The sequence below is a fragment of the Benincasa hispida genome, chromosome 11 (genome assembly GCF_027475165.1).
Source record: "Benincasa hispida cultivar pf3 chromosome 11, pf3_genome.v1.1, whole genome shotgun sequence".
Classification (NCBI taxonomy): Eukaryota; Viridiplantae; Streptophyta; class Magnoliopsida; order Cucurbitales; family Cucurbitaceae; genus Benincasa; species Benincasa hispida.
Genome location: NC_143488.1, coordinates 29,378,727 through 29,395,554, shown reverse-complemented (window position 1 = coordinate 29,395,554; position 16,828 = coordinate 29,378,727). Strand labels below are relative to the sequence as shown.

The following is a 16,828-nucleotide window of genomic DNA, read 5'->3' as shown; positions in this document are numbered from 1 at the left end:
TCTATTTGAAATAGTCAGTTTTAATAGTAAACAGTTGTTATAAAGAAAAATGACTATTTCGTGGTCCGGTCTTATGCAAACATCTTTTGCATAAGATACCTCCACTCGCATGTCTTCACATGAACGACTTTTGGGATCACATCGTTTGTATCAATATACAAAGTGAACCACATCCATAGTATCCCTAGGATAAGGTACCCAACCTTATCCATATACTTATAGACATTTTTTGCTATGTACTAAAACTTGATTGTCTTTTATGTCTCTATATAAAGTTTAAGTATTCATGTTATAGCCATAAGTTTGAATATTGGATTTTATAACAAAATGCAATTCAACAACACCTTTATTGAATGAAATCTCAATAATACCTTTATTGTGAATAGAATATGTTCAATGTTTACGAACGACGAGTTTTAGAACATTCCCAACATTTTCATCCTGCCTTTTTGAGTTGTAATCGGGTATGCTCATTTTGGAGCAGCTTTGCATGGAGGATTCTTCAGGTAGGTGCTGATATTCTGGATTTTTGTGACCTCTGCATTCTTTTTACATCAAACTTAGTGGATAGAGAGGGGTTGTAGGGTATTGGTTGATGCTGCTACTTCAACTCATCAGGTGGCCACGGGAGTGGGTATTGTGGTGATATCGCCAGATGGGCATATCTTTTGAGTTTTGGCTAAACATGCTTCTATGGCATATTCGCCTTTATTGGCTGAAGCTCTGGCTTTCTTTTAAGGTGTTCGTTTTGCCCATGAGTTGCATCTTGGTTCGGTTGTGGTGGCTTCAGACAGCCTTTTTCTTGTTCATTTGGTGCAGGGTCAACTCCATTCTATTGCTGAGATGGGTGTCTGGGTGGAGGATATTTGTCGTGGTGCCAAAAAAAATCAGCTGGTTAACGTTTCTTGGTTTTCCTCTTATCCTTCTTGGTTAAGGAGTGCTATTTGTAATGCTTCTGGTCCTGCTGTTTGTGGCCACTATGGCTTTTAACTTTATTGTTTATGGTTCATTATCTAAAAAAAAGTTTTAGTTTTGGTAAAAATTTATATAACGTGGCAGGCCTGCAATTTTTTTTTTATTCTAAATGTTAAATTAGAATGTCTTAGTTTTGTAGTACAACCAAGGTACAGTATGCAAATTTGAAACTCGAACTCTGAACACATGCCAATTATCATTAAACTATTCTACAGATTATTTTATTTATTTATTTTTGTGTTCAACAATCTAATAATTGGATTTTTACTTCGTAATTAAATATATATGTACCTTATAATAGTTGAGCTATGTTAACTACCCCATATTGTTTTAGTTTCTTTAAAATAGTTGCAACTCTTTTTTGTATTTAGACACGTGTGATTCATGAACTTTCATGAAATTCACGATTTAGACTTTGAACTTTAGTTGGTAATGATGTTGATTTGTAACAATTTAGTATTTGCATTTTACGATTTGTAACTATTTAGTCTCTATTATGAAATCTTATTGTTAAGATCTAATGAAGTTTCCTACACATGTAGATCGATGAACTCATCGAGAATCAAATTTATTTATAAACTATAAAAACTAAGTTGTTAGGTAATAAAAATTGATACTTAATTTTGATGAGATTTTCATGATAGGACTAATTTGTTACAAGTTCCAAAGTATAATGATTATTATTACTTGTTAAAGTTTAGGGACAAAGTTGTAAAAAATTTGAAAGTATAGAATTAAATTGTAACCAACTAAATTTTAGGAATAAAATTATTACTTTTAAAAAATTAAGAGACCAAAAGTAACTCGTAAGATTGATTTAAAAATAGTTGTCCTAAAAAAAACGTTTAAACCTAAGAAGTGTAAAAAACTTCTTCTTTCAACATGTGTAATACAAAGTTTAAATGATTGATATCAGTGAAAATGTCAAAGTCTTAATTTTGAAAAATATAGACGAAAACAGATGTCGATGAACATTTCTAGAATAATTATTAAAATAAATTAATAAATAAATAAAATTTGTATGATTTTTTAAACAAGTCAACATGTTAGTTATCTATACTATATTTTCATTAATGACATTTTGTTGCTTATTATTTATGTTTCATAAATTTTTATACAATATAGTAGAAATGTTGATTTTCCATTTATATCGATTTGAACCCATAAAAATATTGAAACAAATGGTGTAATATAAAATGAGAAATGTTACACCTAAGTCCCATGCTCCACCTCCCTCCTCCATACACACCAAACAACAATTTTTTATAAGAAATGAATTGCTATGTGGTAATTCTAATTGGATGTGACCCAAGTTTTTTTCATAAAGTTAGAATGGAACACCTAACCAATCCCACGTTGATGCTTGATTATGACATTATGTTGGAACTTGTTTGATAGATAATCTAAATTCTATTTTATGTTTTCAAATTCACTGAATTCAAAATTTGTGTTTGGAAAACAATTTAGATTTTGATTCTGAAAACTGTTTTGGAATCCCATGATCCAAATAATGTATATTCTAAAAATAATATTTTAATGTTTTCATTGTATCCAAATTTTAAATTTTGAATTTTAAAGTGTAAAATTATATTAAATAAAGATAAAAATACTTAGAACTATCGTGTGTCAGGTTATAAACTGAATTCATTTTTTGAAAAGTAAAATAGGTATTATATAGTGTATTATAAATTATATAATATTACAAAAAAAATTAGCATAAAATTTGTTTATAAATAATTTAATAATAATTTTATTATCAACTAATATTTAGTAGGCACAAAAAATTATAATCTATAAATATAATACCAATTATATTTTAAACCACTATTTAAATTAGAATCCTACTTCTAATTTATTACCAAAAACATATATACGTAAACATGAAATATATATATTTTTTTGTAATGATTAGAAATACAACTATGTTTTTATTGAATTTTAAATTTGTGCTTTCAAATTTTCGTTAAACTTTCGTGTGATGCATAAAAAAAGAAATCGCAATGCCTTCTCCAATCTCCCATACCGAAACCGGACCCGAAACTGGAACCTGATTCACATTCTCCACCTTCTACACTACCGCCGACTACCCATTCTCGTCGCCGGTTTCCTCCATACCCTCACTCTTTCACTGCGCCTCTCTCTTTCTCCGGTAATGTCAGCTATCAAGCACCCATTTCAACTGACCTCCTCTTCTTCATCTCCTCTCTGCTCTCTCCGGGCTTCTCTCCTTACTCTCGCCGTTCTCACTCTACTCTCCTTCACTTATCTCTCCTTCACTTCCCTTCACTCATCCCCTCCCTCCTCTCCCTCCCAGGTACGCGATTCTCTTCATTTCACATTCTTCACCTTTTGTTTTCCTTCTGATTTATGCTCATGGATTTGGGATTTTCATTCCGAAGCTGCCTATCAAGTTGGGAGGTCTTAATGATGCTGCGGATGAGGAGATTTCGGATGTCTATCACTCTCCTCAGGTTTTTCGGTTGAATTATGCTGAGATGGAGAGCAAATTCAAGGTTTATATATACCCAGATGGCGATCCCAATACTTTTTACCAGACTCCCAGGAAGCTCACTGGCAAGTATGCTAGTGAGGGTTACTTCTTTCAGAATATTAGAGAGAGTCGCTTCCGCACTGAAGATCCGGATCAGGCCCACCTCTTTTTCATTCCGATCTCATGTCATAAGATGCGAGGCAAGGTATGGTTCTTTTTGGATCAACTAGCAATTGGGTAATTAGTGGCGGGTGTCGATTTGTAGCTTCTTGCTTTGTTACTTGTGTTAGCTAGAAGCATTGGTTTTGGGGGAATATGAGTTGCTTAATTTCTCCCTTGGCTTATAAATCGTGGTGTTTGTGGATACAATGAAGGGTACATCCTACGAGAATATGACGATAATTGTCCAAAATTATGTGGAAGGCTTGATATCCAAGTATCCTTACTGGAACAGAACCTTGGGGGCGGATCACTTTTTTGTCACTTGTCATGATGTTGGTGTAAGAGCTTTCGAAGGTTTTCCTTTTCTTATCAAGAACACAATTCGAGTTGTGTGCTCTCCTAGCTATGACGTTGGATTCGTTCCTCACAAGGACATTGCTCTTCCCCAAGTGCTGCAGCCATTTGCTCTTCCAGCAGGAGGAAATGATACAGAAAATAGGTAAAGGAATTGATATTTTTGAGCTATACTTTCCATTCGCTTCCCATCAAGAAGTGAACAGTGACAGAACAACATTATTATTAGTTGAGAATTACAAACTAAATCTAGTTTTAGTTATTCTCCTTGTTTGAACTTTGATCTTTATCTTCCATGTATGGAATTCGTCTATATTTTTGGTTTATACTGCTTTTCAGAATCAGAAGTAGGATGGAAGAAAAAATTATGACATTTCTTTTGTGTAACTTTGCTCAAAGAGATAGTACCTAACAATTTATCCATAAAAATGGATCATATGCAACAATTAATCACAATTTTTTTCACGTATGTACCATTGCTTTTGCTTGGCTCCTTAGTGTTCCAATCATACAAAAGGATGTGAAAACAAACCCTACATCCTAATTCGTACGCTAAGTTTAAATTTGGCTGTTCATAAGAATTTTGTGCTTTCCCTCTAAATGAAACATCCTCCGTGTAATTAGTTAAATAATTCAGGTTCCCACATAGCAGCGCAGTGTAATTTCTTCTAACTTTGAGAAGTTAATTCACATTTCATCTTATTGTTGGGGTGTTGTTAGCTGAACTTAAATACATATAAAGTATTAACTTCATTAGAGGAGAGATGCACTTTGATTAATCCTGGATTAGGTGAGTTCGGTTGCCATTGATTCTTCTTGTAACAAATAGACCTGGGTGTCGAACCATTTGGGTAATCTGCAAAGTTATAATTCTTAAAAAACAGAGTTACTTAGATTACCTGCTTGGTAGTAATTTAAGAAAAAACAACGTTTTGGAACTTATTGATGGTAGCTGGTGAAACTTCAAAAATGGAAGAAAGCACTATGATAAATAGTGGCAGGCTAGCTCTCAAACAATCTGCCCATTCTTGAGAAGCATGTTGAGTTTATTGAGAATTTTGGAATGTTTTTATTTGGGAGGAATAAATACTCAGATAGGGATGGATAGAGTTATCTTATTAACTGGACGAAGGTCATATTGACTCTAGAAATGGGGGGCTTAGTATTTTATTTATTTGTTTATTTTTTGTTATCCATGAGTATCTGGGCCAGCTTACGTGCACCACGACTAATCTCACGGGACAGCCCGCCTGACCTTACAATATTTGGGTGGCAAGGAAATCCGTAGGATATTAATCCTAGGTAGGTGGCCACCATGGATTGAACCCATGACCCCTTAGCTCCTTAGCCTTTTTCTGATGTTCCCACTACCACTAGGTCAACCCGTGATGGTTAGATGGGGGGCTTAGTAGTAGAAACTTTTGGATCTTTTATTCTTCTAAATGCACGGGGAGAATTCCTAAGGAAGTGGATGCGGGGATGCAGGGATGCTTTATATCATAAGGTGGGTGTGAGAATTTATGGGGTAGATTAGGCTGCCTCCTTGATGGTTTAACTTAGAGTTTTAGGAGTCCTTGGACTCTGGTATGAAGCCAAGAAGGGCCTTTTAGGAGGTATTTTGTTTAAGATGGGGATATGGTAAAAATGGGGGTTTCAAGGGGATGTGTGGCTTAGAGCACATTGTAAGAAAACTCTTAAACTTTCTTTATTCTTTAACATGATGGATAGTTAAGGTTATTATTATTATTATTATTTTGGATAGAAACAACCGCTTTCATTGAGAAAAAAATGAAAGAAAACAAAGACATAAAAAACCAAGCCCACAAAACCCCCCTAGAGAAAGGGCTTCCAACCAAGTAAAATATTGCTTAGGGAATAATTGCAAAAAGTTTTCGAAATCGAAGCCCAAAGAGAAACATGAAACCTCACCAAGGACCAACTCTCACTAGGGTCTCTCTCCATACCACGAAACATTCTGTTGTTTCTCTCCTCCCAAAGGTCCCACAATAATGTGCACACCCCTGCAAACCAAAGAAAATGACCTTTCTCTTTGAAAGGCGGATGGAGGAGGAACTCCTCGACCATCAAAAGGACATCCCTCTGACGAGTAAGTGCAAAATCAAACTCATAAAATAAGTCATTTCACGCAGATCTTGCATACTGACACATCCAGAGAAGGTGATCTAGGTTTTTCTCTGCCTTCCAACAAAGGATATAGCACCAATGGCCCATTATCGAAGACACTTGTTTTCTTGAGAGCATTACTCTATGTTTTGCATTATGATTCTTGCATTTGTATTGACAAGTTAGAAGATTTTATTATTGTTTCCTCTTATGTACTTTGAGCATTAGACTCATTCACTATTTCAATGAAAAGTCTTGTTTCTGTTTCATTAAAAAAAAAAAAGGCTATTTGCCGTATTCACATGCCCTAGTAAAATTTGCCAAGAAAAGAACTTGACTTTCTTTGGAATCTTAATCCTCCATAAAATTTCAAAGACTGACTCAACAATGGAGAGGGATCTAGTAAAAACCTAAAGAAAGACTTACAAGAAAAGCCCACTGTGGGGAAAGGGCTCCACACACGAACATCCTTTCTCCCAAGCCTAAAGTCGGAACCCTTAATCAAGGAAAGAAGAGAGGCCACCCCGTTGTTTCCCTATTGGATAAAGACCGATGGAAACCAAAGGAGAAAGAAACCAAATTTCTTGACCAAACTAGAAAGTCCTACACCTGATAATTTTTTTAAGGATGACAACAGATATAACGAATGAAACGCAAAGGAGAGGGGTCTATTCCCCACCCAAAGATCTTCCAAAGAATACGTTTCCTTACTGTCTCCCACAACATAGAAAGCAAGATGGGAAAAGGAAGGGAGATGAGAAGAAATATCTCTCCATGGATTTCAAAGTGTGCCTCTAATTCCTTTTCGCCACCCACTCATAGGGATGGGGACCGTGCTTGCTCACAATAATCTTCTGCCACAAAGATTCAAGATCAAGGGCAAACCACCAAAGCCATTTAGCCAACAGGGCTTTGTTGCTGTAACCTTAAATTTTCGATCTCTAACCCCCTCTGATTCACAGGTTTCCTCGCGACATCCCAGCTAACTAAATGAGATCCTTTTCTTTCCTCCACTCCATCTTGGAGGAAATCTTTCATAAGCTTCTCAATGCTCTTGCAGACCGAGATAGGTGCTCTGAAAAGAGAAAAGTAATAGATAGGAATTCTATTCAACACCGATCTGATTAACGTCAGTCTCCTAGCTTTGGAGAAAATACTTTTCTTCCAAGAAGCCAATCTCTTCCTAATCTTCTCCACAGGGGATCCCAAAATGAGATAGCTCTTGGGTTACCTCCAAGAGGGAGACCAAGGTAGGACGAAGGAAAGAACCCAACATCACAACCCACCAAACTAGCGCATCTATTAAGCTTTCTCGGCTCATAGTTTATACAAGAATCTGACACTTCTATTAATTTTAAGCCCCGACATCTCCACAAAGAAGATGGGGACGGTTATTGTCAGTGATGTGTGGGACTAAAAGCAGCTTAGATGAGGTCTAGAGTTCAGTAGGTGTTTTGTGGTTATAGGAAGGTAGAGGGTCTGCTAAAGAAGAAGATAATTTTTCAGAGTTTTAGCCCCTGAGATAGACTAATAGCAGATGGTTGATTCCAGAAGGGTTGGGTATAGTTTCTTGTTGGAAGATCTGATTAAGAACCGAAAAGTGATTTTTTAAGATTTGGAAAATTTTCTGGTTTGTCCCATGTTCCTTTCTCATGGAAAGATTAATATTTAGGATTTCATTCAAAGAACCCCATGTTAGTGATTTGTCCTAATTAGGCTGGTTAGGTTAAGACTTTGAAGAATTTCAGGAGCATCGGGTTCAAATGCTGTGCTCTTCAAAATAAGGATTGTTTTGAGCTTCTTTAATTGTTTGGTGTAAGCTGGTATTTCTTGTACTCCTTGAGAGAATTCTCTCCACAGTTGCTGTCCTTGCTTCATGGTTCAGAGAGGGGTTTGCATTTGAATGCTTAATATGCCTCACTTTGAAGTATTAGAGAGGAATTTGAGGAACTTTTATTATATTTGAGAGAGTTTTTGGATTTCAAATCTCGTGTTTCTTTTAGATTTTAGAGAGTTTATTGGACAAAACTTTTACTTTATTATCATCATTATTATTTTATTTGTTATTTACATGGAAGATTTCTTTATAATCTCTACCGGAGGAGACTCTTGTCTTCTCCATTTTGTATATTTTCTTCGTTTAATTAAACTTCTTTATTAAAAAATATTTACCATTAACATTGGAGAGATCCGGCCGCATGATAGCCTACCTCTGATATGAAATTTTCGCACCAACAGGTAGACCAGAATACTTGAGGGTGAAAGGCGTTTTAGCACAAGTGGAGAGAGCCTTCCAACCTGATCTTCCTGAATGTTATACCTGCTTCAGTGTGTTTTTGATATACTGATTGCCTAAACGAGACATTTTTTTCTCCCTCACTACAATCCCTGAGAAGACTTTTAGACCGTTTCCCATATTTACCACATCATTTTGAATGAAGTTCTGTCAAAAAAAAGTTTTGAATGAAGTTGTATTTCTTGTATTCGATCAAATTAATACATATTCTATTCAGATAATTCACTAATCTTATCTCACATTTGTATAATCTTTCTCTGAAAAATATTGTTGCCAGATAAAAAATTTAGATTCATTCCTGATGAAAATGTCAATATTCTTAACAGGACAACCCTTGGATTCTGGGCAGGCCATCGGAACTCTAAAATTAGAGTCATACTAGCACGTGTGTGGGAGAATGATACAGAACTAGACATTTCAAACAACAGGATAAGTAGGGCTACTGGACATTTAGTGTACCAGAAAAGATTTTACAAGACAAAATTCTGCATATGCCCTGGAGGTTCGCAAGTCAACAGTGCTCGAATAGCTGACTCAATCCACTATGGATGTGTTCCGGGTGAGAACTCCCTTTTTTTGGTTAGTTGGCTATAGAATTTTTTTTCTTTTTCTTTTTTTTTTTTGACGGAAGATTTAGGAAATTTAATTTACTCTCTCATTTTCTTGGAATGGAAGAGGACGAAGGTGGTTTTCCTTTAATTTTTCCAAATCCAGTTTATTAAAATGTAGGGATAGTAATCTAAAGTTCCAATTGAATTCAAAAGGAACAAAATGGAAGGCTCATGGAAGTTCAAATTGAAGCTACAGAAAGGATTTCTCTCCATGCGATATCTCCATCTTATTCTCTCTTTTGGATAAGAAACAGAGCCTTCAATTAAGTATAATGAAATGTATAAAATTTCCAAGTTGTAAGTAAACTAGCCCATAACACGTGCGAAGGCTGCTTGAGTGGTGTAGGAGAGAGTGGCTGGGTTTTATGCTTTCAATTTGACTTTCTGCTTCTTTGTGAAGCTGTTTCTTTCATGATCTTGATTCAATTTACCCTTCAGTTTTCTATTGTGGGGAGGTATTGGGAGGTGATATGCCTAAACCGTGATGTTATCTGCAAACACATAATTCAGGTTATAGTATAGAAATGGTCGGAAATGGACTATCATCCTCTGGAATTTGAGTTGTTACTTTCCTTAGCTGCTTTGAAAATTTTATCAATTTTATTTAGGGGGTCGATCACAAGCAATGGTGTTTGAGACTAAAATTAAAGCAAGTAATGGTAAATAACGAAGAAATTCAGTCACACGAGAATTCTAGGGTATGACTTTGTTTAATAGACTTAATTGATTTCCCTTAACCAATTTAACACCAATTTCATAGGTATAGAAGTCTAATTTTCAAGTATCTGCTCTTGAGGTCAACATTTTCTTACCCCAAGTTATTAATCCTAATTTCTTTGCAATTAACTAACCTATGTGGCATTTGGACTTTTCTCTGTTAACCTGCTCGCCTATCATTCTCGTGCACACTTGAATAGTAGTCTAGCAATTTAGATCTAGCCTGATGCCATCTCTCTAGAGCAAGGAGTCAAGCATGAGTGAATCAACCAGGGACCAAATGATCAACAACATTAGGAATAAAATTGGTAGAATGAAAAAGCATCGATCGAGTCTAAGGAATAAAACTCAATCGATCAACATTCCCTAAGCTACATTGACACCCTAGAATAACAATACCCAACCACAGATGGTCTCAAGAAACTGAAATATCAAATTAAATACAAACATCCAGAGAAATTAACGATATAAGGGAAAGAAGAAATGACTATTTGAGCGACCTGACCACATCCCCGAGGCAAGATTGCATTCCGAGCTTTGAATTTCACCCTTGAGCTCTAGATATCCAACAATGTCCCAAGCCTCAATTCTTTGGAAAACTAGTATTGTTTTTCATCCTCTTGTACAGAACGCCCCCTTCTTTCCTAAAATTATAACGGGAATTAAGGAGCCAGCGTCAACAGTGTTGTGACGCTTCCAATAGTGCCCTGCAGCATTGCTAAGCGTTAAGCTCCAGTTTCGCTTAGGTTAAGCGTGTTGAGACACTCCCTCCATGGTCTTTTTTGGGCTAAAAATTCACCCTTTTCATGCCTTGATCTCAATTTTCTCTTGTAAGGCTCATTTTTCTCCATCATTACACCAAAACCTTCAAATTCTGTCCAACAACTTGGTTCCTACAAAAACAACAAAGAATGACATCAAAGTGTACAATTAAAGCATAAAACTAGCCAAATAAGAGTCCTAGAATAACATTTTTCGAGTGTTATCAGGAGGAGTCTATTGGGTGGACGATGTTCAACTTTTTCACCTTCAATTCGACGGAGTATTTTTACTATTTTGTTAGTATCCTACACACGCTTTGAGTTGTGGGGGATTAAGTGAACGTTGAAAAATGCTATGGAACAATAGGCTGTACCTTGCTCCCTGCCTTCACAATTTGATCAACTCAGCCCTCCAACCATTCTGATTATACCAGCTCCAAAAAAGCCCAAGAAAAATTAATGCATTACTTTTTTTTTTTTTTTTTTTGAAAGGTAACAAACTTTTCACTGATATAATGAAAAGAAACAAATGCTCAAATTACAAGGAAACAAAGAGTCATACAACTCAAGAGAACTAAGGATCAATAGATGCACCAGATTATCTCAACTAGGTCGACACAATCTTAGCACCCTCATCATTTCCTATTACAAAATAACCTCAAAATGAGACATATAAGTCAACATCACAAAGACTTAAAATATAAGCAACATAATTAAGCGTTAGAAATAAAGACATTCCAATTGAAATTTTCTTGGGAAGAAAAATAAGATGAAAAGTGAATTACGAAACCTTCATTCATCAATTCATTACGACAAATCAACCACCTTTGTCAATTTTGGAGGGTCTGGAACATGATCAATGAAGTTTATTACGTGGAATATACGTGGCTTGAATTCATGAAAAGAACGTGCTTTGGTCAAGTAGTCGATTCAAAAACATAATTCTCCCATCATTCTTCTTCAGAAAATGATATTATCTACTGTTGATTATCCATTGGTTAAATCCATATGTAGTTCTTCACACAGTGGTTGGACAACCCTTGATGCAAATGAATCATATGGGGGAATTTTGGTGCTTTAGTGTGAACCTGACTTTTCAATCCAAGAGGTTATTCAGGGCTTTTTACTATGTCTATTCGTACTTTTTTTGACGGATGGTTATTCTTTTTGGCTTTCGGCTATTTATGGTCCTTCTGAAAATGAGTTCAATGTAGATTTTTGGCGTGAGCTTGGTGACTTGGCTAGTTTGGGTGGTGATTGACGTTATTGGGGTGATTTTAATGTGACTTGTTGGTCCTAGAGAAATCTCATGATCTCTCTACCACTAGAAGTATGCATGCATTAAATTAATGGATCGAAATTATCAGTTGCTTGACTTCCTTTGCAGAATGACTACCACACTTGGTCTAGTTTTAGCCCAAAACTGTTTTTATCTCTCATGGATAGGTTCTTGTTCACACTCATTTTTTTCATTGAATTTTAGTTGCTCGCAAATGTAAGCTCAATTACTAAAATGCTTTTTAGAGATGACACTAGCCTATTGTTAGCCAGTGATATTTAAACTGAATTTATTATTCTTATACGAAGTTTACAAAGGGTGTGAATTAGTGTTTTTTCCCAACTAATCTTGACTGGTGTTCGATCAATGGTGAACAGGCAGCTAGGGTTGAAGTTCCTTTTACTGAAATGGAGGTTTTTATTGCAATTTCTTCTTTCGGATCAAACAAGTCTCCTAGTCTTGATGGTTTTACGAATAAATTATTTTCTTTTGGCCCAAATCCTGATGTTTTTGGCTATGATCCATGGTTTCTTTTCTTCCAGTATTATTAATGCTTCCTTGAATGAGACATACATTTGTTTAATTTCGAAGAAAATGACTCTAAATTGATGGATGATTTTCGCCCTATCAGTCTTATTTAAGTTATAAGACCATTGCTCGGGTTTTGTCTAATTGGTTAAAGGTTGTTCTACCTTCTACCAATTCTGAAAATCAACTAGCTTTTGTTGCCAATAGACAGATTTTAGATGCCTCGTCAATGCCTAATGGACTAATTGATGAGTGGACTATCTCCCACAAAGGTGTGGTTCTCAAATTGGATCCGGGAAGGCTTTTGATACTGTTGATTGAGAGTTTCTGGGTGTGTTCTTCAGGCTAAGGGTTTTTCATTTTCTTTGGCAATCTTAGATCAAGGGTTCTATCTCTAGTGCCAATTATTCTATCATTATTAATGGCAAACCACGAGGGGAGACCATCCCTTCCGGTGACATTCTACAAGGTGACTCTCTCTCGCCTTTCTTATTTATTTTGGTTGCTGATTGCCTTAATCGTTTCTCTCACAATGCTTGTTTGGGTTATATTGCCACCCATCCCATTGGTGCTTCCTCTTTCTGTTTGAACCATCTTCAATTTGTTGATGACGTGCTTTTTGAGATTGTTCATATATTTGGTAGGACTCTCGTTTAATTATTCTTTACAAGAGCGAGTTGCTTGGGATTCATATTGCTGATACTAAGATGGAAGGGATGTCTACTTTTGGTTGCAAATAGGGACATAATCTTCTTTCCTGGGTCACCTTCCTTTGGGTGATAACTCGAATACAACTTCTTTTTGGTAGCCTGTTATTGAGAGAATTTAACACAAGCTCCTATTGGAAGTATGCTTTCATTTCAAAGGTGTTTGCCATACACTTGTCTAGGCGTCTCTTCCTAGTTTGCGAATTTACTTATCTTTGTTTTGTGTACTAAGGTTGTACGGACTTTGGATAAGCTAATTCACGATTTGTTTTGAGAAAGTTCTTCTGGTGATGGTGGTATGTATAAATGGAGTTGGAGATTTCTTTCTAAATAGCAGGCTTTATGACGGAGGCTCATTGATGCTAAATATTATGCGTCTGGGATTCGGAGAGGTTGGCCAAGAACTATTCCATCAGGTTTATTTAAATTCCCTTGGAGATTTATTTGCCAAACTATTAACTTGGTTGCTAGCCGTGTGCAACATTCCCTTGGTGATGAGACTTCTACTTCTTTATGGACTGCCTTATGGTTTAGATGACACATTATCATCTTGCTCTTTTTCCTGATGCTATTGTGGTCGATGTGTAGGTTGAGACAACCAATGCATGGGACTTGCACCTTCGATGCAACCTTAACGATCTGGAAATGAGTAAATGAGTCTTTTCATATTTTGGCTCCAATTGGTCTTCGAAATTCTCCTGATTATTGGACTTGGCCTCTTGATTCTTCTTTGTGCCATGTTGTTAAATCACTCATGGAGGATTTGTTTGAGACTGCAAACCCCCTTTTAAAAGTTCTATTCATTCGGTGAAAGAATCATTATCCCAAGAAAATTAAAATCTTTCTTTGGGAGCTAGGAGCTTAGCCTTGGAACCATTGATACATCAATATAGGTTCCAACGAAGGATGCCTTATATATGCACTTGTCCCCTTCTTGGTGCATTATGTGTGAATCTAGTGTCGAGTTTCCTAGTCACATCTTCATGTATCACATTTGCATCCAGTTTTTGGATTGTTGTTTTGGAAGCTTTTGGATGGCCTATGCCTTTTCCTAACAACGTTTATGATCTCCTGACATCTATTTTCATGGGTCATTTTTTCGTGATTCTAAGAAGATTTTATAGTTGTCTCTCACCTGTGTATTTTTCTTTTGGCATTTTTGAGTGAATCGAATGGTCGTATTTTTAGGAATGTTTCCTCTTCTTTTGATTGTTTGGAGTTTATTTTGAGTTATTTGTATGGATTTCTTGCAGTGATATTGTCAGATTATTATGACCTTCCATTCAATGACATTCTTGATTGGAGAAAATTTTCGGTGATAGTTAAGGAACGTGATGTGTACCAATTGAAACAGATACTCAAGAACATATCTGATTTGGAGTTCATGAAACTCCACAAAAATCTAGTGCAGGTACTATGTTTTTTCTTCCTACTCTGTTTCATTCATTAATACTGAATAAGGTAGATTTTTGTTTAGAAATTTAAAAAAGAAAAAACACTTTATATCCTCTAAATTGTGTGGAAGGTTAATCCCAAACACACACTTAATATGTTTGCTACATATTGCACATTTATCAGGTTCAAAAGCATTTCCAGTGGAATTCACCTCCAATGAAATATGATGCATTCCATATGGTGATGTACGACTTGTGGTTACGACACCATGTCATCAAATATTAATATGTTATAGCTTCATAATTTCTTTTACAAAATTTTGTTTGTTAAATCACCATTGTAAGAAAAGAAAAATGTTTGTAACCAAACTTTGTACATTCTCAATTCTCTCTTTTGAGATATTTTCCTTGCTCTTTTTACATTTGCCCAATATTTTTGTTTGTTTAGATTCATTACATGCTTTTGAACGGATTTCTTTTGCTTTTTAGTTTGCATGTGTAACTGTAGCATTGAGCCAAATTATAGTCAACTTAGTTTTTTATTTGTCTTCTTGTTATAGATAAAACTCCCCAAAACTCAGTTTTTTAGAAGATATTTGTCTTTAATGTGAAGTCTTTTATTTAATTACAAAAAAATATTTTAAATGGTATTAGAGGATATTTTAGTTGTTAAATTTACTGTTGTTACTTTTAGAAAGACTAGTTTTTTACGTCTGTTCCAAAGAATTATTTGAATAATATATTGGAGAAATTATGCTTAAAATATTTATATACATATATATAAGGATTAAATTTTTTTATATTTTTTAAAATTCGTTATTGGCAAAGGAATTAAATAAAGATGATTGAATGAAATTTTGACATGAATATATTATGAATTTTGATAAAGGGAGAAATAAAGCAATGTAAATAGTAATCGACACAGAGATTTACATGGTTTACTAAGAGTGAGTTAGTTATGTTCACGGACAAACGAAGAGTGTAATTATATTTTTAGAGGAAAATACAAATTAGAGTGATATTTGTAGGTGTATAAAGTTATATATAGGTACATCTTTCGATTGAATATTAATAGTGCCAAGTAACTAATTTAAGACATCATGAATGCCAAAATAAGGAGATGTAATACATGAATTTTAAATAGCTTTGAAATAGTGGATCTATTCTTAGAGATATTTTTTATAATCCTAAATAGTTTACTCATGAAATTAGATCGTGACTAATTCTTTAATTGAAATACTTTATATGAATTGGATGATGATTAAATAATATAGATTGATCAATTGTTTATAGTATATATATGAAAATGCACAATATACATTAATAAACTATATATTATTACTAAAGTTGCCTTTATTTATATATTGCAAAGCAGCTTACATCATGAAAAGTCTAGTAATCATTTTCATTGCAATAAAAATAAAAAGAAAATTAGATTTAGAATGAAAAAAATGAGTGTATGTAACAAAGTTGATAATGTAAGTCAAAAAATCTTTCATGTAAAAGTATTTCTTTGTAAACAGCATTTTTCGTAAAAGTTGTTTTGGTTTTGGCAGGAGTTTGTGAATTGATGAGTACCTTGGTTGTTGAAATTGAAGTGCCTCTAGATAATGCCACATATAATTATTCAGTAGAGAAAACATGTTCTATTAAATATACCCCAACATTTGGAATGGTTTGGCCTTATGCCTTATTTATTGTCATTGCAAAACAAAGACTTATAGGAAATTATTTCCTTTTAAATTTGAATGGATAACGTTCATCATTGGCCTTGTGATAAAGAGAACTACCTCAATCTCGTTTGAGAACTCTCCTTATTCTAGGTGAACCCCCACAATAGTAATAAGAATAACCCCTGATAAGCAACCCTAAGAAAGCTAAACAGATTGGGCTTGGAAGATTGATCGATGATCAATAAGAATGGAGAACTTGTTCCTAACTTCAAGATTTCGAATTTTGTTCAAGATTTCAAACTTTCCACGATCTAATTGATCAAATTAGATTAAAAGTTTTAAAACATGCATTCTAAACGCAAGAATACAAAGAAAAAGCATAAAACTTGAGAGAATAAACTCTAAGGAATTTTCATTCAAATTCAAAGTGTTGTTCCAAATGACAAAAGTACATAAGTATTTATACTAATTAAAAAGAGAACTTGAAAGGACACAACCTTTCACCTAATTTACTAGGTTCAACAAAATCTCTTCAACTACATATATGAATCTCCATAAATGTAAATACACTATTATAAATTGATACATTAAATATTAAATATGTGAATGAATCTGAATTTCCAAATTAATTATGACTTTTGGTGGCTTTGATTCTTGAAGGGTTGCAACTCTTCATATTTGTGGAGTATATCAGCATGCAGCGAAGCAATAAGGATGAATAAACATTGTAATTCAATTCATTGATTTTGGCTATAA

The 16,828-nt window shown here is 34.7% G+C and overlaps 1 protein-coding gene across 1 annotated transcript; it reads left to right on the top strand.

The window, feature by feature from the left end:
- Nucleotides 1-2,898: 2,898 nt before the first annotated feature.
- Nucleotides 2,899-14,801, top strand: LOC120091368 (Exostosin family protein). Its single transcript, XM_039049370.2, has 6 exons — nucleotides 2,899-3,289; nucleotides 3,375-3,671; nucleotides 3,841-4,127; nucleotides 8,729-8,961; nucleotides 14,259-14,416; nucleotides 14,584-14,801. The coding sequence occupies exons 1-6, from the start codon at nucleotides 2,954-2,956 to the stop codon at nucleotides 14,683-14,685; spliced, it is 1,413 nt and encodes a 470-aa protein (XP_038905298.1). The 5' UTR covers nucleotides 2,899-2,953; the 3' UTR covers nucleotides 14,686-14,801.
- The last annotated feature ends 2,027 nt before the right edge of the window (nucleotides 14,802-16,828 follow it).